We start from the raw sequence: 26,757 nt of genomic DNA, 5'->3' as shown, positions 1-26,757 counted from the left end.
GTTATAACTGTAACTATTTATTTACTTTCCTAATATAATCTCCTACACTTACTTTCTGCTATTGCATGAATAAACCATCATCAGTTAACTTTCTGAAAGAGAAAAGTCATTTTCACTGCACAAAGTATACTCAAAGGGTTTGAGATATAGAGCATTAGCTTCCCCTTCAAAACCTAGTTTTCTGTAGCCTTTTTCCTTATACTACCACTAAGCCTATAAAGCAGGTCTCTTTAGCCCTAGAATAAGTATAGATCACTTGGATAATCACAAAACATCTTACATAATTTAGTCTGATCCCTATTTTCTATCTATCTATCTATCTATCTATCTATCTATCTATCTATCTATCTATCTAGTGAGCATATGAGGAGGGGGGGATGGGGGAGAGAGAGAAAGATAATCCTAAACAGGCTCTACGCCCAGTATGGAGCCCAACATGGGGCTCAATCTCACAACCGTGAAATCATGACCTGACCTGAAATCAAGAGTCAGATGCTCAACTAAGCCACCCAGGTGCCCCAAGTCTAATCCTCTTTTAAAATTGAAGAAACTGAGGCTCAGAATTAGCCAACGTGCCTAACTATACAGCCAAATGCAGAAATTTAATTACTTCCCTGATTACTAAGAGAAATAAATAAGTAGAAGGACCCCTACTCTTCTTTTGTATCCCACATAGGACAATGAACAGAAAACTGGCCTGAGATAGTTAAGTTCGGTGATTCTGGTTCTTGCAAACAGCAATTATCCCCTCTTCCTCCTTAGAAATTACCAATTTGTTTTTAAAAATGCAAACTGCATTCTTACCCAACTAAAAATTTCATTCACTGTCTAAATGAGTAGATATCCTTTTATAGATATTCTAAAGAGATCTGATACCTGCAATGCATTACACACTTAAAGTTGTTTTCTTCAACACTATGGTATTTCATTTCTCAAAACCCATATATGGAATCTTTGAGGTGCCAAAGGTACTATGTATTGAAAGAGAAGCCTCTTCGGATGAGGAGGAAGCAGAGTTTATCAAAATTGGAGATTCAGTATATCTCCTATCTCTGAGGAAAGAACTCTCTACCCTTTAACCAAATAATAGATCAACACTTCTGGACTGCTAATATTTAAAACACATAATTCAGGAGTACAGTCTGTAAAATATAGTTAAAAAATATCCTAGACTGATTTACATTATATAAAACTATTTATTTAGAATTATAAGTATTTACGTTAAGTATAGTCAATAGCAACAGCTACAATAAACATTTCTTGAGATACCTGGCATTTTCCAGTGTTTCAAAGCTTTTGAGTCTTCTTTAAAAGGTAAAGGCATGTTATGTATGTCTTTAACAGGTTTGAGCAACACCTATTTTTCACCAGTTAATCTACCAACATTTAAATTAATGCAATTTTTACTTACATTTGATTCTTTGCTGCTTGCCTCTGAGCTTTTCTTTCTTTCCTTTTCTGATCTGGTGGCTTAGCAAAAACAATTTCAATATTTTCTCCCTCCAAATCTTTGCCATTCATTTCTTCCATAGCCTTAAAAAATGAGGTATTGATCAACATAAAGATGCCTTTATCAACAATTATGCTTCATTTAAAGTTAAAAAATCAGGGGGATCCCTGGGTAGCTCAGCAGTTTAGCGCCTGCCTTTGGCCCAGGGCGTGATCCTGGAGTCCCAGGATCGAGTCCCACATCAGGCTCCCTGAATGGAGCCTGCTTCTCCCTCTGCCTATGTCTTTGCCTCTCTCTCGCTGTGTCTCTCATGAATAAATAAATAAAATCTTTAAAAAAAATAAAGTTAAAAAATCATTTCATTGATGTTGTAAGGATGAGTTAGAATAGTCAATTAGATTTTATCTAAAGATCCAGCTCTTCAACTAATGATCTTTTTGACTCAGTTTATCAGTTTAGTAAGTTAATGCAATTTGCTACAGCCACAAGTTAACTAGAGTAGATTACATGACCTCTGAGTGTCCTTCAAGTTTTTAGAATCTTCCAATTGTAGGATGACTAAAAATCATTAGTTAAGATGCCTATAATAATTCCATTTATTTACCTTGACAGCACCATCTCGCTCATCAAAATGAATGAAAGCATAATCTTTTAGTTTCTTCACTCGTTCCAGTTTCCCAAACTGACTAAATGCTTTTTCTAAAATCTCTTCTGTTACTGTATTGGCAAGGTTACGTACAAACAGCACTTTTACCTGAAAATTAAGAAAAAACAGAAACTCCCTGTAAATTTCTCCAAAGTGTTCAATTTCCAAGATGCCACCATCCCACCCTACAAAATTAACTTTGGTCACTACCCATTAAAGGAGTATCAAATATATAAAAGATAAACTAAGTTTTCAACTCCATTTGAAAATACCTAGGAAGTGTGACTACTCAAATCTAATGGGTGAAAAACCTGAACGGACACCTCACCAAAGTAGACAAATAACATATGAAGAGACACTCGACATGATGTCATCAGGGAATTACAAATAAAAACAATGAGAGATGCCTGGATGGCTCAATCAGTAAGTAGGACATGTGACTCTTGATCTTGGGGTTATAAACGTAAGCTCCATGCTGGGTGCAGAGATTAGTTTTAAAAAATATTTTTAAAAATAAAAAAGATTAAAACAATGAAATGCCACCACACACCTATTTTAATAGCCAAAAACTAACACTAACACTACCAATGCAGGTAAGGATATGGAGCAGAAATACTGCTAGTGGAAATGCTAAATGGTATAGTCACTATGGAGACCAGTTTGGCAGTCTCTAACAAGGTAAACATACTTTTACCATACAATCCAACAACTGTACTTTTTGGTATTTACCCAAATGAGTTGAAAACCTGTCCACATAAAAATCTGCATATGGTTGTTTATAGTAGATTTATTCATAATTGTCAAAACTTGGAAGCAACCAAAACGTCCTTCAGTAGGTGAATAGATAAATTATAGTACATACAATGGATTCTTATTCAGTGCTAAAAAGAAATGAGCTATCAAACCACGGAAAGACAAGGAGGAACCTTAAATGCATATATTTTAAGAATCTTAAAAAGCTATATATTGTATGACTTCCACTGTATGACATTTGGGAAAAAGTAAAGCTATGGAGACAAAAAAATAGCTGCCAAAGGTTAGAGGGGATGGAAGGGTGATTATGCAGATCAGGAAGGATTCTTAGAGCAATAAAACTATTCTGAATGAATAAAACTATTCACTATAATGAATTTATGTCATACATTTGTATACTAGTCAAACCCACAAAATGTACAATAAAAGTAAATCCTAACTTAAACTGCAGACTTCAAGTTACAATAATGTGTCAATATAAGCTGACTAGAACTACACCACTCTGGTGCAGATGCTGATAGTGGGGAAGGCTGTGCATGGGTGTGGCCAAGGACTACATGAGAACTCTGTACTTGGCTCAAAACAAAACAAACATATGTTTAACTAGTTTTTATTAAATTAGTAATTACTTTGCAATTAAAACTGAGGTGGTCCTTTTCTAACATGCCTCTGAGATACCTATTGAACATTTAACACTTAACACAGGCAGTCAAAACCTGCTTTTGGAATGTTAATATAAAGTAGAACAGGAGTATTCAAAATATTGACAAAAAATTCTTTCAATCCAGAAAGCTCCTCAAAGTACAATTACAAAAGTTGACCTTTTGCTAAGAAGCATCACTCTTTCCTAAAATACTTGAAATCAACATCCAAATTTCTTAAACTGATAATCCAAAAGGCCAGAAGAAAAAAGAATACTTAAGTATTTCTGTCCTTAAGCCTATCCTTTAGTAATATTCACCATTCTGGCATTTCACACTGTTGATAAGTGAACAAGTTGTATCTGCAAGCCTATCACCAATAAGGGGGATTCTTAGGTAGAGTAACTTAACTACAAGCTGCACTAATGAGTAAAGTGTTGACTCAAGAGATGTTTGTTCTCATAGGATGTCTCAACTGACTGCTGAAGCAGGATACCTAATAATAGCTAAACCTTGTAACTGCAGCACCTCTGCTGAGGCCAGTACAGTTCACTATTTTTAGGAGTTGGACTTTTAACACAAAAACCATGTAAGCTAATGGCGCCATTCTCAAAAATGCAAAGACATTGCTCTTAGAATCCACACAAAAATGATAGTGAGCCATCTCCACAGCATATAGGCTAACTACTCATCATCATGAGTATGACAGCTACAAAATTATGAGTGTCCACGAATAAATTTCTACATTCACTCCTTATACAGATGGTATTATTTCTGATACGTGGCTTTAATAAACAACACTTCTCTCACTTTCAAAAATATGGCTTTTCAAAGTACACAATTCATTTTATAAGTTTTTTACTTCCCTCACTAAAGCCTCCTTCTGCCACGAACCCCCACCAAAAATTATTAACTTGACTGCCATTACCTTTGCCATAACCTCAGGATCAGGATCTTCTATAGGATCAGCCCATTCAACAGTTCCAACATTTCCCCAGACCTTGACTTTACCACTCATTAACCTACGCCTTGCCTGGGCAGCTGTTTTGTGATCTTCATATTCAAGGAAGCAAAAGCCTCTGTTTTTTTTCTTGTCATCTGGTTGGTGGTATAAAATGACGTCTGTGAGACCCTCTGAAAATAAGCAACAGTTCCAGAGGAATTAGTTAGCAAGAACAAATATATCTAAGCATTTGCTAATACTAGAATATAAAACTGAAAAGTAGTATCTTATCTTTAAAGACGACTCTCAAAAAAACTGGTCCAGATAAATTACCTGATCCACATTTTACACATGTCCCAAACAGAAAAAAAAAATCCCCATGAAAAGAAAATGTATTTTTAATTAGACCCAAGGACTATTCTCCCACTGATTGACAGAAGCATAAAATTTTTATATAACTGTTAGGAAAATGGCAGTATAGGTCAGACATGGTTGAACATTTTTATTATGCCAAGAAAACACTAAAATTCTCTTCTAGAATACTTTTCTGGCCTCAGTCATCAAAAGCTCTATTTCAAATGAAATATATTAGTATTAAGTAAGATTTTGAATGTTCCTGGAGACTGATTAATAACAGTTTGATAAAGGGCTAAACATTCTAGGCAGACAAAATACTTTCTAGTAATAAAAACAGCCCAACTTGGAAACTATTATAAAAAATGCTTTACAGTTCAAAGAAATTGCACCATATTGACAATATATAATCTCTGCTTTCGGCAGTATTATTCCAATAATTTAGAAAGTCAAATTATTACTCAATTGGTCCTACTAAGAATGTCAAGCTATCACCTAAAAATGCATAAAAAAAACACACAAAGATTCCAAAACAGGGAATGAACAGATTCTGCAGACTGTTCAAATCCCAGCAGCATTCCTTACCAACTATGTAATGTTCAGACAAGTTATTTCCCAAAGGCCTGGGTACCTATTTTCCTCATCTGAAAAATGGGAGTTACCTATCTCATATGATTGGAGGAAACAAGTCAATAAATACAGTGTTTAAAACAATGTCACATAAAGTATGCAATTATCTTCAGTATCAGAAGTTGCACAATCCTTCTATTTAAATCCAACTTACCTGTTACTTTGCTAAATTCTTCAAGAATCTGTTCCTTGGTTTTACTTTTAGGAATAGAGCCCACAAAAAGCCTATTGTTGGCGACCGAGATGCAGACACCAATGTGTTTTCCAGAACGAATTTCATGATTATTATACTAAAAGGGGAAAAAGTGTACCATGTTTTAAAAATACTTAAAATATTTTATCATCATTTACTATAAAAATCTGCGCAAATTCTTAACAAACTTATTTCAATCCTATGTTCATCAGGTTTTCTTATCCTTTAAAAATACAGTTAGCATATGGCACTCTAAGAGGAAAATTATGAGACATATAGGAAGATTATACTAACAGAACACACTAAAAAAAAATTTATGAATTAAATTAATGCAAAAATTTGTCAAGTCCTTGAAACACAAACTTGATAAATGAGGAACCAGGTCTGTAAGCAGCTTAAATTCAAAATTGCTGATCCCACACCTTAATTTCTACTTAAATTCATCCTGGCAACCAGTTATCCTCATGCAAGGCAAACAGATTCAAATACCAGCAAGCTTTCTGCCTTTCTGCTAACCAGTACCTAAATCTATTTTTTTTCCATCCCCCTTTCACTCTTGTATAAAGTTCCAGTAAGGGGTTTTCACGTTCAAATGCGTGATTCTAAAAGGAGAAAACCTTATTTTCCTGAATCCAACCCTACGTTTTTCCCCATCTCATTTTCATCAAGTCTACAAAGAAATTGGAGAAAGACAAGCAGACTGATTATGGTGCAAGTACGGAAGCAAATATAAAACTAGAGTAAAAAGTAAGTCTTCAAGCAACCATATCCAATATAAGGGTGAGATATTAAAGAGGTAAAACCCAAACTGTCAAAGTGACAAATCTACTAATCAGTACTCTTTACAAACCAAATTCAAACATACTCAAATCATCAGGAAAAGTTAATTATTTATATCACAGTTAAAATCACCTCAAAATTTCAGGTTAGTAATAATAGTAGCAGCAATAGCAGTAATTATGGATTAATCCTCCACACCTGGCCTCAAAAAAAAAAAAAAATCTATGTTGTGTGTATATACAAGTGGGGCTATATAAACTAAGAAAAATCAACATAAATTTCCATACAGTTTATGGACCAGACTTATGGCAAAAGTAATACCATTCCTCTCCCATTTTTAAGTTTTACACTAAATGTGGGACTTAAATTCACAACCCTGAGATAAAGAGTAGCTAGCTCCACCAACTGAGCTAGCCAGGCATCTCTCTCTCCTCCCATTCTTGCATAAAAGGTTCATCAGTACAAGAAAGCAGATAGTAAGTCAAAAAATCAATTCCTTCCTGTCCCTTTCTCCGTCTCCAGATACTGAAAATCTAACATGAAGTTCAAATGTTCTTCCCTTCAGTTCGAACAGTTTTATACTTTCTACCTCACTGATTCAATTCATGATCCCAGGATTATTTATATTCTATACAGTTATGCCAGAGACCTTTAAAAAAAAAATGACAGGTTTTGCCTATTGAAAACAATCTCTCAATAGCTCCTCATCACCAAAATAAAGTTTAAATACTTGGATATCACTTAAGTTCATCCTAAAATTCTGACTACTTTCTCTCCACAATACTATAATCTTAGCTATTTATATCACAGGATAGCCCAGCAGAACAAAGAATTACCTGATTTAAAACTATCAATAGTATTGAGGTTGAAAAATTCTACCACACACCACCTTGTTTTCTCATAGCATTTATATTCTCTATTAATACCAAAATCCTCTTAAAAGTAGAACTATCTGGGTTACCTGAAAATAGTAGAGTTATGGCTGAATCCATCATTTTATGGGATTATGGACAAGTAGACTACAATACTCAGTTACAAATAAGTTAACTTAAGAACACAATAAATTGCTTTAAAACACACACATTGCCTAGATTTTTTTTTAAGATTTATTCATGAGAGAGACAGAGAGGCAGAGACATAGGCAGAAGAAGCAGGCTTCTTATTGAGAACCTGATACAGAACTCGATCCCAGAACCCCGAGATCATGATCTGAGCCAACACCCAACCACTTAGCCACCCAAGTGCCCCCCCCCGCCTAGATTTTTATAACTTAGCATCAAATACTCCATTTTAGCGACAAAGCAATAGCTTTCCATTTGATCATCTAATCTTTTAACTCTAGGAGTTGACAAAAACTACTAAGATATCAGAAAAATAGAAAATACAAAGTGTTTAGGGGATTCCTGGGTGGCGCAGCGGTTTGGCGCCTGCCTTTGGCCCAGGGCGCGATCCTGGAGACCCAGGATCGAATCCCACGTCAGGCTCCCAGTGCATGGAGCCTGCTTCTCCCTCTGCCTATGTCTCTGCCTCTCTCTCTCTCTCTCTCTCTCTCTGTATGACTATCATAAATAAATAATAAAAAAAATAAATAAAAATTAAAAAAAATACAAAGTGTTTAAAGGAAAAAATAGGAGTTATTCTGAAGATGATAGAACTTGGCATAACTTTCCTTCTCCAAAAGTCCTAGAAGCAAAACCTAAGAAAATACCTAAGTTTGAAAAAAAAATAAAATTTTGTAAAAAAAATTAGAATTCGAGGGATCCCTGGGTGGCGCAGCGGTTTAGCGCCTGCCTTTGGCTCAGGGCGCGATCCTGGAGACCCGGGATCAAATCCCACGTCGGGCTCCCGGTGCATGGAGCCTGCTTCTCCCTCTGCCTGTGTCTCTGCCTCTCTCTCTCTCTCTCTGTGACTATCGTAAATAAATTTAAAAAAAAAAAAAAAAAAAGAATTCTTGGTTATACCACTTCCAACATTTAACAATGCAGCTTCAAAGCAGTGATGACTGTTTCCATTATTATTTACAGAAGAAAAGTTTCTTCCCTTCTATTTCATCACTTGCCCTGCTACGGTTAATCAATGCAGGGTAGGTAGGTTCTTTTAGATGGCTGTGGTCTCTAAACAGTATAAATGACATGAAGAGTTAGCAAATAAACTTTATCTATATTTATTTAAAAAAATTTTTAAAGATGCAACAATTAAAGCTAACCCACAGAGAGTAAACTGGCTCTCTCCAATCAAAATAAATCATTAAAGAAGCAAAGCAGATCCTCTGGGCATATTGTCCAAATAAAGCAAAAGTAGTACCCAGAGGGGCATCTGGCTAGCTCAGTAGGCAGAGCATTCAACTCTTGAACTCGGGGTCAAGGGCTTGAGAGCCCTACGTCTGATATAAAGATTATTGAAAAAAAGAAAGAAAGAAAAAAAAAGCCCCCACTACCCCAAAATAAACATTTCTTAAAGTAGTGCCCCATCTACAGATTAAACATGCAGTTTTTGTATGTGTATTTGTGTTTAACTTTTCTCTCTTTTAATAATTTGAAGACCAATCACCATAAATTCACAAATAAATTTCACAACCCAGCAGTGGGTAACGAGTAGAGTGGCCGAAGGGCATAACAAAACTGTTCTGAACCTTAACAGATATTTTATGTAAGGCTGATAAATCCTAACTCTTAAGAATTAGTACATCAGGACACTATCATAGTATCAAAATGAATAAAAAAAAAGATGCCCTCCAACTCAAGGAAGCTGGGCACTGATGTGTTAAGATATTTCAGAGATCTAGCTTTCAGATTCAGTACCACAGTAGGGTGACAAAGTAAGGATGATCTCTGAACATTAATCAATGCAGTTTCAGTCTATCAGAACACCACAAAAGGAGTTTTACAGTCTGGAACATTTCTGTCACTAGGCTTAAAAGCTCAAGTCACTTTTTTCTTCCCTCATAGCCCGTCAGTCGCCAAAATCCCCCCAAATTTAGCGACCTCAGATTTGGAATCTAACACAGAAGTGGTTATTCAGTCAGTTCTAACTCTTCCCATAGCAGCAAAGCCACTACCTGCCCAGCCTGTCCACTTTATTTTTATTTTTAAATATTTCTTGGGGAGAGAATCCTTTTTAAGTTTTTATGTAAGTAATCTCCACACCCAATGTGGGAGACTCAAAACTCACAACCCTGAAATCAAGAGTTGCAGGCTCTTCAGACAGAGCCAAACAGGTGCCCCCAAAATTGTCTTTACATGAAGCCAAAATCTACTCCCCTAAATATTATACAACTCTATTTTCTCCCCTATATGACAGTACTTCACATACCTAAATACAATGCTCATGACTCAACTATTCTCTTATGCCTGGCTAATCATTTCTTCTCTGATCCTGGGCAACTAAGCTGCCTCCTGAAAGTGTCACCAAATAATGACATCCATAACACAATACTGTAGATACAGATTGAGATTGAGGAGTCTAGAATAAACTAGAGACTATTACTAATCTTCCACATCTAAAACACCATGCTTCTGTAACCCATAGTCCATGATTACCTTAGCTTATTTGGAAAGGACAACACATTGCTGACTCACATTACAGCTTACTTGTGAAATTAGTTGTATATAGGACTTGACCTTTGTCCTTACTCAATTCCATCTTGCTGGTGTTAACTATGTTTCAGGCTATCAAAATCTTTTCAGGTCCTGATTTGGTCATCCAGGGCATTTATCTCTACGTTCAGATTCAAGTCACCAGACATTCTGCGAGCAGTCCAATTTAAATCACTGATAAAAATCAGTGGAACCTTTAACACACCACTACCTAACATTTCTCCTTTTAAAGACTTCAACCTCTCTCCTTTCTATGGCTGCCACTCTCCTGGTCTTTTTCTCTTCATCCAAACATCCTTCATTATTCTGTTGTTTACATTATGCTACCCACACCAACACCAAAAACTTAAATGGCGTCATGCAACTTAGCCTGTAGTCATGACAATTACTTTCTGGCACTGACTTTATACTAGTTTTATCTTTTTTTTTTTTTTTTTTTTTTCAACAAAACACTGCTTGGACTACATTCACCTTTTTTTTTAAAAAAAAAAAAGATTTTATTTGAGAGAGAAAGCGTATGCGCACAAGTAGGTGGGAAAGGAGACAAAGCAGCCCTTCTCCCTCACCCCACCCGTGAGCTGGGAGCATGATACAGAGCTCCATCACAGGATCTTGGGATCATGACGGGAGCTGAAGGCAGACACCCAACCTACCGAGCCACCCAGGCACTCCTCACCTGTTTCTAAACTGTCCTGCTCTGAGATCTTTATCACAAACCCTTCTGTAACAACCCCAATACAACCTAACCCTCCATCTCTGTTACCCTCCAAACAATGCATCTGCTTCCAATTTAAGTGCAGTCAGCCTCTCAAGTCCCATAAACTCTAAAGTCAAGAACTGAATCAAACTACCCTATATATCCACAGTAAAAGTAGTGTTTTCATATTAAACACACTATTTGCTAACGTGTTACTAAATACCTCGTGGACCTATCTTGTCAGCTACATTATCAAAATGGTTTTACACATGCTGCACCAGCATACACCAACCACTCTAGTGAATAAAACCATCAGTGCCTATTAAAACTGTTAACTTTTAATATGCAAATAGAGACCAACTATTCTAATGTTTGTAACATAGGCACTGTCAGCATTTTCAACAGGATATTTCTATTATCTAGGACTGCAATAGGCGCTGTGCTGCTAGTGGCAATTCCATAGCACACCACACCACTCGTGTGCTGAGCTTCAATTCCACAGCACACCACACGAACAGATATACACACAACTTGCCTGCCCTTCTTCCTGGTCTTTGTGACAACCCAAATACTACACATACTTCCAAATATCTCCCAGGGGATGACAGGGAAAACACTGCCCCCATTAATCTACACTAATCCCTACCACGGAGTAAATAATTGCAAATGGAAGGTAGACAATCTTTAAATAGCATAAGAGCCCACAGCTGATGTGGGAAAGTTATAAATTCTTGAGTCATAAATAATAGATAATATGGCACTAGTCAGGCAGTCAGGTAGGTTATTTATCCAGCACCTACTGGATAAATAGTGGTACTGTTCTAAATGTCAGGGATACAGGAAAAAGCTTATATCCTGAAGGAAAGATAAACAAATAATCTACATAACCAAGAAATAATTTTAAATATATCTAAACATCCTATTTTATTGTGTTTAGGATACTGTCATGGGGCAACTGGATGGGTAAGTTGCTCAAAGTCAGGAAAGGCCTTCCACTAAGAAGACCTGAATGATAAGACAGCAGCCATGGTAACTGGGGGAGTGTTAGAAAACAAAATAGCAAAAGGTGGCCTTGAAATGGAAATGACCATAGCTTCTGTGGGGTACCAAAAAAAGCAAAGCATGGATGGAAGGGTAATAAAGAATAAGAAAGGAGGAAAAATTTGATCAGATAAGACAGGGCCTTGTTTGGAGGCATTAGTTTTTTCAACACAGGAATGTTGTGATCTGACCTATGCTACTGAATGTTAAGACTCTAAAGGGACAATGGAAAACAGTAGCTAGGAGTCTTCGAATGGTATCTTAAGACTAGGGTGGTAGCAATGAAGATAGATTCCAAAAGTATTTTGGCAGTACAAACAGGGCTTATTTCCTGTGCTCCTTTTAACACTATCTAAACCACTATATAATTTAAATAATCAGGCTACCTGACGACATAATGTGTATTGCTGACTTCAACTGCTATGTTGAATGTCAAAGATAAAAACTCAAACTGAACAAACTTGGTATCAAACTAAAGCTGTAGGGCCTCTGGTAAGTCATCTAAGCTACTTACTTTTCTGCAGAATAAAGATAATTCCAATTACTTTAAAGAATAGATTGAGGTAGTATTTAAAGGTAATAATGTAGCACCCAAGCACAGCTCCTGCATCTTAACAAGCACTCAATAGGTAGCTATAATTCACATTTTGCAAATTTAGGTCTTGCTTCCCCTAGGTTATTATTTAGGAAAAAATATTTTTATTTCCCAAAATGCAAGCAAATAAATGTTGGCTGAAAACCAGCTAATTTTAAAAGTTTGCAGTTGCTTCTAACTTCATGCCTCTTTTCCAGCTCTTAATAGCAATCCATTTTACAAGTAATTCCAACACAAATTTAAAATCCACTAACCGGCAGCCGGGGTGGCTCAGCAGTTTAGCACCGCCCTCAGCACAGGGCCTGATCTTGGAGACCAGGGATCGAGTCCCACATCCGGCTCCCCACATGGAGCCTGCTTCTCCCTCTGTCTTTCATGAATAAATAAATAAAATCTTAAAAAATAAATAAATAATAAATAAATAAAGTCCACCAACATACATATACGTTCAGTAAACTCTACCCCCAACGTGGGGCTCAAACTTGTGACCTAGTGATCAAGTCACGTGCTCTACCAACTAAGCCAGTCAGGTGCCCCAAAATCCATCCACAATAACTTTTAATCTGCGGGGAAAATTATAACGGAATCATACCAAAAAAAACAAACGGTTTTAAGTAAGCTCTATGCTCAATGTGTGAGGCTTGAACTCATGACTCTGAAATCAAGAGTCACATGCTCTACCAACTGAGCCAGCCAGGCACTCCAGTATATAAACTATCTTGACCTAAGGTATTCCTCAGGACAAAGTACAGGAAAACAAAAAGAAATGGTGCTTCAATCCTGTCTAATCTATAAATAATGCCAAACAGGTTTTTCAACATATGATTATCTACACCTAGAATGACCATTCCATTATCTTATATATAAAAATTCACTTTATAGATAGAGGTGTAATTCAAGTGGACTCTCATGATATGCCACATGTAGGAAGTTTTCAAAGTATGTTCCTTTAAGGAACACATTTAGGAGAATGGTACTCATTTCCACAATAAATACAAAGTAGCAAAAAACATCCTAATTAATTTGAATCCTTTATTTCTCTAGAATGTTTCATTTCCTCAAAAGTCTAGTCCTTCCTGTTATATTAAGGCAAATCTACCAATTCTGTTATCACCATAATCCTACCACAGCAAAGCATCCTTTTAAAAAAAGCAACGATGATACATCTAATTCATCCTAGTGGATGTACACCACCACCACTAAAAATATCTTTTAAAAGGCACCAAAATGCAAAGCCTCCTAATTCTTCAGGCAGTGTAAGAAATAAACATGCTCCAGATAAGAACTGAAATCACAAACCCAGAAAAAAATGTAAAAAAGGACAATTAGTTCCTAGATGAATCAAAATGGCTGTTTGGCTATCTATGGAACTTTCTGCATTATAGTTAAAAAAAACTTAACTATATTAATAAGACTATATTTTCAGCCTATAGCAAAACAATTTGGACAATTTTATTTGTTAAGGCAACTGCCCAAACTGAAACATTATTTCATAATGTGTTTTTATTGGCACTCAAAATCATGTTACATTTGAATTATATACCATCTTCTTCTAATGATGCATTTTTTTTTAAGGATTCTAGAAATAGTCTAGAAATAAATTCCAGTGAAGTATACCAAAATTACTGTATTTTGGTAGCAAGAATTAAGTGTCCTGCAAATGCTGGTTTAGTGATTCCTTTAAAAATGATAATACACACACACAAAAAAAATTGATAATACACAAATCACCACTTATACACTAAGTAACCGTACTTCTTACATTTTATGTAGTACCAAGTAAAATGTATCAGGAAACAAAGGTAAATTCTGTAATTGTGGTAAGACGGTTCGTTGTCTTCTCATTCTACATTTCCATATTAAAACTTACCACTACTTTATTTACTACCTGGCAAAAATGTTCGTATTCTTTTATAAATTAAACTGGATGGTTTTGCTTTGTTTTGTTTAGATTTTATTTATTTATTCATGAGAGACACAGAAAAAGAGAGGCAGAGACACAGGCAGAGGGAGAAGCAGGCTTCATGCAGGGAGCCCATTGTGGGACTCGATCCTGGGACTCTGGGATCCACTCAACCGCTGAGCCACCCAAGCGTCCCAAACTGAATGACTTCTACTAAAGCATCTTTCCAGAACTCTAAAAAGCCCTTAATTTTACCTGAACTGCTCGAAACTTAAAATTTTGACCACCCAAAGGTTACCAGTGAATCACTCCCTATAGAATTGGACCCTGCTCTGAAACAGGAAGCATTATTTAAAGGAAGGAAACATCACCCATGATTTAAAAAGAAATACCTAAACTCCCGAATTCTTTTTCTTAAAGACACTATTACCTTTCAAGAATCACTTTTCTAATGTAAAGTCTTTAACCTTATTTAGCTATACACACCAATGGAGAAATTCAAGCAATATAAAGCAAAACAAAGCACAGTTGGGTTTTTCTCCTTATGGTATACTTTAAAATGTGAAACGTCTCAATGTGAGGAAAGGAAAAATAAAATTCAGGAGAAATTAACCTGAGGATATTAAGTTTACTTAGAATTACCCTTAAAATATGTAAGCCAGATAAGGTAAATTTAACAAATAACTGGTGGACCATTTTAAAAAGTTCCTTCCCAGCTGTACTTTTTGGTTCATTCTTTGGGCTGAAATTAACCTTTGACATCTTGAATTATAAAATGTAGAAACCATCTGAGTCACAAAATTTAATGTAACTAGTTTAAAGATGAACTATATAAACCATAATTTCAATAATTAACATTCGTTTTCAAAAATTGGGAAAATAATTAGGTCCCCACACCTTACATCTGGTATTTTGAAATCAAGTATTGTTCCACTCACCACAAAATCCTTTATTTCTTTAACTAGAAATTTATCATCACAATAGATGATAAATGTAGTTTAGAAAAAGGGATGGCCCAGGTACAATCAGAAAATAAGTAATTTTCTGAAATCTTTTTTTTTTAATTTTCTGAAATCTTTTAATATTCCTATTAAAAAGAACAATCATTAAGCCAGACTTTCAAAGAACCAGTAACTCAGAATTCTAACACACTACCTTACAGATCCTATAGTCCAATCAACTATACATGGGAAGAACACTGCTACAATGAACACACAGGGAACGTAAAAGACAATGTCTTATCAACACTTCAAAAAACATTTGGTTAACTCTTACACACGTTAAGAAAAAAAAACCAGGCTATAATTAAAGATAGTGAATGTGGAGACTGGAAGAAAAAAAACTTACCAATTTAACAGCCTCCTGAGCTGCTTCTTTTGTACAAAAAGTGACAAACGCATAACCTCTATTGAGACCAGTGAGTGGATCCATCATTAGACGAAGATCCCATATCGGTCCAGCTTTCTCAAATAATGGAACAAGTTCATCCTCAAACAGATCTCTTGGGATCTTGCCCACAAATATCTGTAAATTAAACATGAAGTAAAAACCATGGAGAGTTTCTTTAGGAAACCAGACACCTGTGCATTTACTACAAAAGGTACAAGTTTTTAGTTTCTTTACCTCAGTGCCAACAGAAGGCTGCTGACCTGAATAAACGGAATCTGGAGGCGGTCCCCCATACTTCCTCTGTCCAGTGGTCACATCAAGTGTGTAGCCTGTCCTTTCCAAGAGTGCCTTGAAAAGTTCAAAAGTCATTAATACATTTAAATCACAAGACCACACCCATGCATTTCACAATTAAAAAAAAAAAAAATCAATCTTGTTCAAATCTTTCCATTGACCTTGGCAACAATCCCTACAAACAGGTTTTTGGTACTGTTTTAGAATTTTTCCTCTAATGTACCATTTTTAGTGAAAATTTCAGGATCCTGTTCAAATTATTTTCTGGTCTCCAATTAATTGGTGTTTAGTGAACAAAAAACTAATATTGATCCATCAACAATTTTCAGGCAGGGTCTGTATCTATTTTGCTAGTATCTCCTAAAAAAAAAATAATAACTGCAACTATTTGTTTTTTTTTTTTTTTAAGATTTTATTTATTTGAAAGAGAGAGAGGGAGAAGCAGGCCCCGTGCTGAGTAGGGAGCCCAGTGTGGGGCTACATATGGGGCTTGATGGGACTCCATCTGAGGACCCTGAGATCATGACCTGCACTGAAGGAGATGCTTAACTGACTGAGCCACCCAGGCGCTCCTACTGCAACTAATTTGGTTGAGTTTAATTTTTTCCCCAAAGAAGGAGCTAGACAAGTTTCCTCTCCCCCAAGTCTGGATTTCTCACTCAACAACTTCCCTGTACCCCACACTTCTAGTACATGCTGCCATTCTGGGCATTTCACCAACCTTTAAACAAATTACAGTCCCCAAACTAAGTCCAGAAACTTAGGAGTTACAGGAAGAACAACCTCAACACATCTGACATTCAAGCACCATGCTTCACAGGACAGCATAGTTCATTCAGAACAAAGGAGAACCAAAATGACTTTGAAAACTTTATGTAACTGCCAACAATGTGAAATAATTTCTACATTTTATCTCCCCTAAAAGTGAACTGTTAAAATTTACATAACTCCTATTTACTAAACAGCGTCTTAGTTTCTCTTACCCCTTATTATAGACAAAAGTACGAGAAGGCTGCTAGCCTAAGGAAAAAAAACAAGAATTATTCTCTTCTACTATCTCAACCTCAAAGCACAAAACCCCTTTATAAACAATAAAATCAAATAACTAGCTGATAAATCCTGAAATAAAAACAAGATGACACAGGGACACCTGGGTGGCTCAGCGGTTGAGCATCTATCTGCCTTTGGCTCGGGGCATGATCCTGGAGTCCCGGAATCAAGACCCACATTGGGCTTCCAGCATGGAGCTTGCTTCTCCCTCTGCCTGTGTCTCTGCCTCTCTCTCTCTGTCTCTCATGAATAAATAAAATCTTTAAAAATCAAAAAAAAAAAAAAAAAAAAAAAGACACCAAACAATGACAAATCTTATCAAAATGCTGTTAAATGATTTGGGTTCACCTCAGCTTCTGGAAATGAAAATGAAAATGACTAGACAGATTTTTATACATCTTCTACCCCCAAAAATGCTAAATATCTGACAAAAATTCTTCAATAAAAAAAACTCCTCTATTTCTAAACTCTAACAAAAAGGCCCACAAAGCACTACAATATTTTTAAAAAAGGCTTTTTCTATTATACCAAGATGTTTAGAAAGATATAATACCGTTTAACAAAAATAAACTGAAATCTACTATATTACTATAACATAAATGAAATCATTAAATGGCTCATCTTCCCTTTTTCCTGTATTGCAATCCCCATGCTTCTTTTACCTTAATCTTTTTTTTTCACTTTAATCTTTATATGACCCAAATGAAACCTTTTATACCAATCCCTAAACTAAGGAAAACTTATTCCCCAACAAATCTCTTCTTAAAAATACCAGTGTCTTCTTGCTACAATTTAAGTCACACTAAAGCTTTAAGCCACTCTCTCCCAAAAACAAAACAGAAAAACCATATATAAACTAAATTTTACATTTAATAAAAGTTTAATAACTATAACCCCTAAGTATAAATGTAATTAGAATAGAATTACTTAGGGGAAAACCATATTTCATTTCAATGGAAAAAGTTAGATATATGATTTAAACAAATTCACTCACAGACCTGTGAAAGCCTCAAATTTATGGATGGCATTAACAGCTAAATCCTCATTCTAAGTCTCTCTCCTCCTGTACCATTAAAACATCATATAGCACCATTTATAACTGACTTTCTTAAACCATAACCCTGGGTTCAAGAGCACACTGTATTAAGAGCACCAGATTAAAACTACTATGATCATCATTTTCTATGAACTAAAAACTCAACACAACTAAAAACCAAAACAAAAATCAAAACCTAGCTGCATTTGAGTCTACTCACTGGTTCTACATGACCTTAATAAAAAAGCATCCACTCCCAGCCTGTTTCTTCATTTACTTTTCCACGCTAATCAATTTTATTGATAAAAGCTCCCTTTAGAAATGAACAAATGAGCTTTAAAATCAACAGTAATAGAAGTGGAAGAAGGTAGTGTTAAAATTCTAAATCCATTCAATCTGGGGGTTTAAGAATTCTAAGTAAAACAGTCAACTGTTAAATGTACATTCCCCACAAGTATGGAGTGAACTGATGCCCTCCTATTTTTGTTCCACTGTCACTAATCTGGACTTGCAGCTTTTCAGGAAACATTTAGAAATATGGTACAGCTTATTTAAATCTTTTCTTTAGAATACCAACACTGATTTGATCCGTACCTCAGTAACAAGAAAAACTTAAAAGTGAGTTGTTCTACAAATAAAACAGGAACTTTCCAAAAACTAGTGATTAGAAAAGATTAAAAAATTATCTCATGGTTATTAACTCTCAACATCTTAAAGAAACACACACCCAATTTCACTTCCAAGCGGTTATTTGCCAAAGCCACAAAAGTGTTAAAAGAACTTTAAAACTGAAGGGAATTTTTTTAAAAAGTTTTTAAAGATATACCTTAATTTTCGCCTCATCTGGTCCTTTGCTAGAATCCGCTACTTTGGTCCCTTGTTTTTCTCTCTGCCTATAAGTCTTCATGACTCCACATAAAAAGGCACTTTTGTTCTACAAAAGAATTTTCCAAACACATTTAACAATAATTGTCCTATCTGTTTCTAATTTAAAAAAAAAAAAATTCAAAACTATTCCTGTTTATTTTATTTACACTGAAATTAGCGTTACCTGAACATGAGAGAGATCACTGTCTTTAAACTGCTGAAGAACTGCCAATGCGCCGTCTTCATTGAATTCTTTTAAAGCTTCGATAGCTCTTTCATCTAAATCACTATGTGCAACCAGCCCTGGAGAAAAGAAAACTTAATTAGTTGTCAACTTTATTATTTTTGGAAACTTTTTATTTTATTTTTTAAGAGATCACGTTTGCCAATACAGGTACATGCTTGCCAACTAAGAATTCTTCCATTTCCCGTATCTATATAATGAGAAACACACATACTTTATAGTCATTCTGAACTGCAATCTCAACTAAATAAGGCCTCTCAACCACACTTACAATAATGAAATCAACTTCTTTTACATCATGTTCTGTGTCTAAGTCACATAATGCTGAATGCTTAAGTATTTCTATCGTAAATATATAAGGCTTACAAATCCTAAAATCAACCAACAAAGTACCAAGCATGACAACTGAACCTCTACTCCATTTCAAATACCACTGGAAAAAAGCAACAGCCACACCAAGACAGACAAGACTACAAATCTACAGTTACCGAGTTATTTAACGAGAATCCTACTATAAAAATACCCCAAAAAGTCACATGGCCTGTTCCCAACCTTAAGCAGCTGTTGCTACCATCATATACTTATCCATCTGGCCAGCCAGCCTTTAGCTCCTAACCCTTCCTTCTTCCCTCCCTCTATTACACCTTAACCTCTACTTCACAACTATCACGACAAAGCAAAACTCTAGTTCCCACACTTATTGGAAACCACAAAAAGTTGCTATTTTAGCTCAAAGCCAGAAATCCAATAGAAAAATTTCATAATATAATTTTGCAAGTGTTAGTTCTTACCTGCAACGTAAATTTCATCTAGTTTTTCAGCAACTTTCTGTGGTAAACCAGCATCAAGCAATGTCTGAAAATTTTCTGAATGGATAACTGCAGAAGTAGTATCCATGGGCTCTTCAGTACCATTTCCATTAACATGTTCTGTAGCCATGTTTCCAGAGATCTGTTCAAACGCAATAAGCAAAATTAAACTAGGATCTTCAAAAAGGGTAGAGGAAATATAAGAGCCCCAATCGTTACTTTTCTCTACCAATTGCTACACCAGCCAACCTGCGCCTCCCTTTAAAGCAGCCTTACAGTCACTATCGCCTGACAAGCCAGATTTGGAGCGCGGGGCACAGGAGGACAGATTCACTATGTTTTTCCTTAGCACCACCCCTGACTCACCTGCTAACACTCCCTAGGAAAAACCAGATTACAAATGGAGCCCAATCAGCACGAGGACGAGCCAGCGTGCCACATGCAGCTGTGCCCATACAGAGAATGAGGTGTGTGGAGAAAGCAAAGCTGGTCTTTTCTCTCTCAAAGGTAAACCCCCGAAGTGCGCGCTTTTCCCGCCTGCCGCTTATAGATCAGTAACAACAGCCAGCGAAGAACAAAGCGCTCACACAAGCTACCTTCCTACCACCCAATTTCTCCACCCTTCACCCCCGCTCCCCAAAGCCCGCCCCCGACTCCGCACCCATAGCGGCAGCCTCACCGCTGCGGCCACCAGGAGCCCATTAGAAACACGTGCTCTGCGCCTTCAAATGTCCTACAACTTCCTTCAACGGAAACCCACCGAGTCCCAGGCCAAGACGACCATCACCGGCTCCCAACGTCAACCCGAAGCCAAGATCGGAGCCCCCAGAAAGCAGCAGCAGCACAACCTCGCCCCTTCACACCGAGGCCGCGGCGGCGCCAGGCCACAGGCTCTCCCCGCCCCCCCCAGCGCCGCCGTCTCCGCCGTGACACATGGCTCGCTCGCTCTCTCGCTCGCGCTCGCTCTCCGCCCCGGGCGCCGGCGACCCCCGGCCGCCCGCCCGCCCCGCCGAGACGCGAGCCGCGGCGCGCGGTGCAAGCCCCCACCCCTCGCCCATCCGTGCAGCGACCGCGGCGCCGGGGCCAGCTGTCCCACCCACGGGCCGGGGCCGGCACCCCGGCGGGGTGAGGGCGTTCCGCGAACTACCTGACGCCCGCCGGACCGCGAGCACCACCCGAGCTCGCCGCGCGGCTGCGGGACGGGACCCGCTCCTCTCCGCCCACTCCCGCGCCGCGACGACGGCCACGACAGCACCAACTCCGCCGCCGCTCGCGGTCCGCGCGGGCCGCGGGGCCGCCTCCTCCCGGGAGCGCCGCAGACAAAGCCCGAACGGCGGCAGCACATGGAGGAGAGAAGGAAGTGGCGGCGCGGGCCGCGGCCTACTCTCAAGCAGCCCCAGTCAACGTGCTCCTCTCCCCCTTGGAATCCATTTTCCAGAAAAGCCGGTTTCCCCCCACACCTCCCTCCCCCAGCTCACTCCACGATGTCACGGTGCTCCCCTCCCAGACCCGGGTCCTGACGGTCGTTACCTCCCCGTTGGGCTGCGGCGGAGGAATCCTGTCCGAGGAGATCGGGTCGCGGCAAACGCGTGCTCGCTGCTCCCTGTGTCCGGCGCGAGTGGAGCTGTTGTAAAATGGCGGCCGAAGCTCACGCCGCTGGCAGCAAACCCGATCCAGTTCCACTCGCCTCCGAGCGCGCTCCCGGTGCGCGCGCGCGCGCCCGCGTGACCCCCCCTTCCCTCCCCTCCCTCGCGCGTCCGCTTCTCTCTCGCACTCCCTCTGCCCCTGCCCTCCGCCAGCTCCTCCTTCTCGCTCCCCCTGCCACCGCCGCCACCAGCCTCCGGCGGGCTCCCTTCTCGGCCCCTCTCCTGCCCCTCCCTGCCCCTCTCCCCCACCACTGCCGGGGCCGTCTGCGGCCGCTCAGACACGAGTGGCCGCCTTTCCCCTCCTCGCTCGAGCGCTCGCTCACACCCTCCCTCCCTCGCTCGCTCCCTCGCTCGCTCTCTCGGCTCCGTCCCCCCAGTCCCAGCCGAGTCGGCTCCTCTCTTTCTCTCTCCCGCGCTGACGTGACGACGTAGCCGACGCCTCAGGACGCGCGCCCGCGGGCTCCGCCCCCACGCCCCGCCACCTCCCTGGCTCCTCACCTCCCGGGGGAGGGGGCGCGAGACCCCGCCCTTCCGCTCCGGCGGCGGCCGAGGGGCCGACAGTGAATGAAAGGCCCGCCCCTTCCCCTCCCGAGGCTCCCCCTCCGGTTCTCCTCCATGCGGGGCGGGCCGGCTCGGCGTGTCCCACTCGTTCTCCTTTGTCAGGAGACAGGCATCTCCCCACCCCGCCCCGCCCCACCCCCACCGCAGCACCACGCGCACGCCGCCCCCCGCCGCCCGCCGCCCGCCCCCCGCCCCCCGCCGACTGCCGCCCGCCCCGTCCGCCCCGTCCGCCCCGTCCCGGGCCGGCGGGGCGGGGGGCGCGGAAGGCGACCGCAGCTCGCGGAGGGCACCCACCGGTCCGTGCGCGCCCGGCCCCGGCCCCGGCCCCCGCCCCCGGCGCCGCGGTCGCGCAGCCGTTCGCGGCGGTGTCCACGCCGCCGCCGCCCCGCGCTCTTCTCGCTCGGGAAGCTGCAGGCGCACGTGTCCCCCGGGGCGGGGCAAGGCAGACAATGGGGCGGCGGGGGGAGGGGAGTGGCGCGGAGCCCCGCAGACCTTCGGTGAACCTGGCCCGTGGCACTCGAGTGCGGGAGTCGCTCTGGGGAGCGCCGGTCTCCCCGGCCGGACAATGGGATCGCCCGGCGGCCCGCGCCCGCGCCCGCGCCCGCTCCCGCGCGGCTGCACTTGGGCGGAGGCAGGGGCGCCCGTGGCTCAGGCGAGGAGACCCCGGCTGCCCTGGACGGGGACGGGGACGGGGCGGGGGACGGCTCCGCTGGAGCCAGGGGCGACTCGGGCCGTGGGACACTGCGAAGGCCAGATTTGGAAGCGAAACTGCCCGGTGGCGGAGAGTTGTGCAATAGTCTGTTCCAGTCCCTGGCCTTCTAAGCACTGAAGGGCTTCCTCGCAGCTCAGTTTGAGCAACTTGGGGCGGCACAGAGCTGCGCGGTTAGGGCAACTGTGAGGAACAGATATCGGTGTTTCTTTTCAAAAATCTTGGCAACTAAATCTTACGCGAAGTGACATTTCCTTTGTAGCCATTTACGAGGTATAAGAAAGACAAGACAAAAGCATTAACAATTGCAGTCGCGGTTTGGATACTAATTTTATCCAATTCAGCTGTAATGTAATAGTATCCGTTTGACTTAAAAAAAAAAAATCTTATTTTTAAGACCTCACTGGTTCCCGAAATAAGCTCTATGCTGTTGACAAATCGGTTCGACGAAAAGTTAGAGGAGTGTTCTTCAAAGTGCTTAAGCACATAAAATGCCAGATTATTTTCTACAGGTAGCTGGATCAAGATATGAAATATTTGACCAAAGTACTATCTAGCCAATCCGTTTAGCAAGGATCTGACATCCCCAGGACCTAAAAATCCTTTACTATTACACATGTATCTGTGGTATTCGACTAATTCGGCAACAAGGGTTTTAGTTCGTAATGCAAGGGTAGATAATGTCCTAAATGAAAAACCTAAATGTTTACAAAAGTAAAAATAGAGTAATGGTATGAATGAAAGAATGAAAATTATGCATCTGAACCATCCAACACGTTTTTAGACATTCCTGGCGATCAAGTTCCTTAAAAAAAAAAAAAAAAAAAAAAAAGAAGGGCGGTGGCAGGGAGGCTTCTACTTAGGCAATGTCCAAGGCAATGTCCTAGGCAATAACCAAGACTCCCAAATTAAAATCTCCAGCTCTTCTCTGACCTCTGTCCTTTGTGTAATCACTCCCTAGACCTTTATGTGAGTTTTCAGGCCCTCTAAAACAACCTGTCAAACCTGACCACATGATGACCCTCCCCCAGCCTTCTATCTCCAGAGTTCCCATCTCAACGAACATCACCCACTTGCATCCGGCAGCATTAGCTGGGAACTAGAATGTAATACAAGACACTACCTTCTGTCTGTCTCTCAATGCCCTATCAGTTAACCAAAATCTTGTCAATTCCGTGTCCCTAATGTATGTCCATTTCTCTATATATTGTAGCCAGGGAACAAGTCACCATTAAGCTACCACCCAGACTAATGATAGATAGCCTCCTGACTCATCCACCTTACAGCTTTCCTAATCCATTTAAAACCCAAAGGTCTCCCCCCCCATCTCTTTTTAATTGCAAATAAGACCCTGTGGAGCATCCGCTTAAACCCCTTCATTAGTTTCCCATTACACTTAGAACAAAAGCAAAAATCCTTGACTAGATCAACAAAGCCCTCCATGATTTGCCCAACCTGTCTCCCCAGCCACATTTCAGCCACTCTTCTAACTTCAGCTGGCCTTTCTCAATTCTGGCATTTCTCAGGTTTGTGCACACTGAGGACCTACACAGAGAAATGACTGATACTCTCAACAGTCCTGAGAAAAAAGCAATCAGCCATGCTCTCCTTTTTGAATAAAACAATAGTATAATTTTCCTCCTGATCTACAGAACTTATTCCAGGCTTGACTCCAAGAATTACTACCATTACTGAAACATAGGAATACCTAATAATACTAAACAACACAGTAAAACAAAACAAAAAAACTTAGTAGATTGATTGATTGATTTGGTATGGTATATACATTGGGCTAGATTAAAATGGATCTGAAAGATCTGGCACAAAAAAGTGCTAATAGTATGTGTTCTTACTTGCTGAATCCTCTTTAGTACTTAGCATAAGATGCTTCGTAAATATTTGCTGAATAAAACCAAAGAATAATAGGTTGAGACCCAAACAATCTTGGTCTAATATCAGATCTGCTACTAATGGGTAGTGTGTGGTTAAATAAGTCATTTTACTTCTCAGAATTTCTGTTTCCCCACCTACAAAAGAAGTTCATTGAAACAGATAATTTTTTATAATAAATTTATTTTTTATTGGTGTTCAATTTACCAACATACAGAATAACACCCACTGCTCATCCCATCAAGTGCCCCCTCAGTGCCCGTCACCCATTCACCCCCACCCCCCACCCACCCTCCTCCCCTTCCACCACCCCTAGTTCGTGAAACAGATAATTTTTAAGATCTCTTCCAGCTCAAACATTTTATAATGTATAAAAAAATTCTCTCAGGGCACCTGAGACACTCAGTGGTTGAGTGTCTGCCTTTGGCTCAGGTTGTGATCCCAGGATCCCTCCCCCTCAGGGAGCCTGCTTCTCCCTCTACCTATGTCTATGCTTCTCTCTGTGTGTCTCATGAATAAATTAATAAAATCTTAAAAAAAAAAAAAGAAAGAAATCTCAAACTCTATCATTACTTCAAAAATATTCAAATATCCTATTTGCCATTTAGGATCGTCCCCTATTCGAATCCAAACTTCCCTTTACAACAAAATAGCCTGCAATTCCCTTTTTCAAAACAAAAAAAACAGCAACAATAACAAAGATTGATAATATATAATTTGGGATATCATCCCTAGCATAGATGTGGAGAGCTAAACACACATTCAACTGTTAGAAGACAAATTGATAAAACTTTTATACAAAATAATTTGGCTATAATGCTTATTGGAGTATTGTTTGTAATGCTGTACATAGGTATGTGTATGCATGCGTGTGTGTGTGTGTGTAAAAATATATACAACCAGGCAGCCTGGGTAACTCAGAGGTTTGGCTGTGCCTTTGACCCAGGGTGTGATCCTGGGGTCCCAGGATTGAGTCCCACATCGGGCTCCCTGCATGGAGCCTGCTTCTCCCTCTGCCTGTGTCTCTGCCTCTCTCCCTCTCTCTCTCTCTCTCTCTCTCTCTCCCTGTGTCTCTCATGAATAAATAAATAAAATCTTAAAAAAAAAAAAAAAAAATATATATATATATATATATAAAACCTAAGCATCCAGTAATAGGGTACTGGTTGAAGAAATTATAGTGCATTCACATAATGGATTATTCTGGAGCCATTGAAAATAATGAAATAGCTATCAATGCCCTAACATGGATACATATTCAGGTTACATTCTTACATTAAAAGAAAAAAAAAGTTGAAAACGGTGGCGCAGTGGTTTGGCGCCTGCCTTTGGCCCAGGGCACGATCCTGGAGACTGGGGATCGAATCCCACATCAGGCTCCCGGTGCATGGAGCCTGCTTCTCCCTCTGCCTGTGTCTCTGCCTCTCTCTCTCTCTCTCTGTGACTATCATAAATAAAAAAAATAAAAAAAATAAATAAATAAATAAATAAATAAATAAATAAATAAAAAAAATAAAAGAAAAAAAAAAGCCACCTAAAAACAATGTAGAGTGTGACATTTCTTCATTAAATTTAGCACCTTCTGTGTACTGAAGTCCATGGTATGCACTAGGCTTACAATGGTGTACATCAAGATAGACATAGGTGAACCCTGGACTCATGAAGCTTGCATGTCTGTATGTATGTGTATAACCAGATAGACATAAAGATTTTTGTTTCTATAGAAAATAATTACAATTATAAGAAGGATGACATGGAGTGAGACCATCTGCTTTTTACTTCAGACACTTTGGTGATACTACTTCCCATAAATATGGTTTTCATTTTATTTTTTGGGAAGGTGGGGTGAGGGGCAGAAGGAGAGTGAGAGAGAATCCTAAGCAGGCCCCATGCCCAGCACAGAGCCCAACACAGGGCTCAATCTCATGACCCTGAGATCATGACCTGAACTGAAATCAAGAGACAGACACATAACCAAGTGAGCCACCCAGGCACCCCTAAATATGTGTTTTTTAAAAGTTAACTATGTGCTCACTTCAA

The 26,757-nt window shown here is 39.9% G+C and overlaps 1 protein-coding gene across 6 annotated transcripts in view; it reads right to left on the bottom strand.

Moving 5' to 3' along the window:
• The window catches only part of SYNCRIP (synaptotagmin binding cytoplasmic RNA interacting protein), a 30,795-nt gene extending 9,133 nt beyond the window's left edge, over positions 1 to 21,662 (bottom strand). For 4 of the 6 annotated variants that reach the window (XM_077903168.1, XM_077903169.1, XM_077903170.1 and 1 more), the window contains exons 1-10: positions 21,442 to 21,575; positions 19,894 to 20,053; positions 19,043 to 19,161; positions 18,818 to 18,925; positions 15,846 to 15,959; positions 15,570 to 15,746; positions 5,572 to 5,707; positions 4,419 to 4,624; positions 2,055 to 2,204; positions 1,412 to 1,533 (exon numbers count right to left, since the gene is read on the bottom strand). In XM_077903168.1, the coding sequence (XP_077759294.1) occupies positions 1,412 to 1,533; positions 2,055 to 2,204; positions 4,419 to 4,624; positions 5,572 to 5,707; positions 15,570 to 15,746; positions 15,846 to 15,959; positions 18,818 to 18,925; positions 19,043 to 19,161; positions 19,894 to 20,041 (1,280 nt within the window). In that variant the 5' untranslated portion in view covers positions 20,042 to 20,053; positions 21,442 to 21,575. Of the gene's footprint in view, positions 1 to 1,411; positions 1,534 to 2,054; positions 2,205 to 4,418; positions 4,625 to 5,571; positions 5,708 to 15,569; positions 15,747 to 15,845; positions 15,960 to 18,817; positions 18,926 to 19,042; positions 19,162 to 19,893; positions 20,054 to 21,441 lie in introns of all 6 variants that reach the window. The other 2 variants (XM_077903172.1, XM_077903173.1) reach the window with 2 other exon arrangements.
• Positions 21,663 to 26,757: the final 5,095 nt, after the last annotated feature.

This window comes from Canis aureus, chromosome 7, assembly GCF_053574225.1.
Source record: "Canis aureus isolate CA01 chromosome 7, VMU_Caureus_v.1.0, whole genome shotgun sequence".
In the NCBI taxonomy this organism is placed as follows: Eukaryota; Metazoa; Chordata; class Mammalia; order Carnivora; family Canidae; genus Canis; species Canis aureus.
Note: the sequence above shows the minus strand (reverse complement) of the source record. Positions and strands in the feature narration are given on the sequence as shown.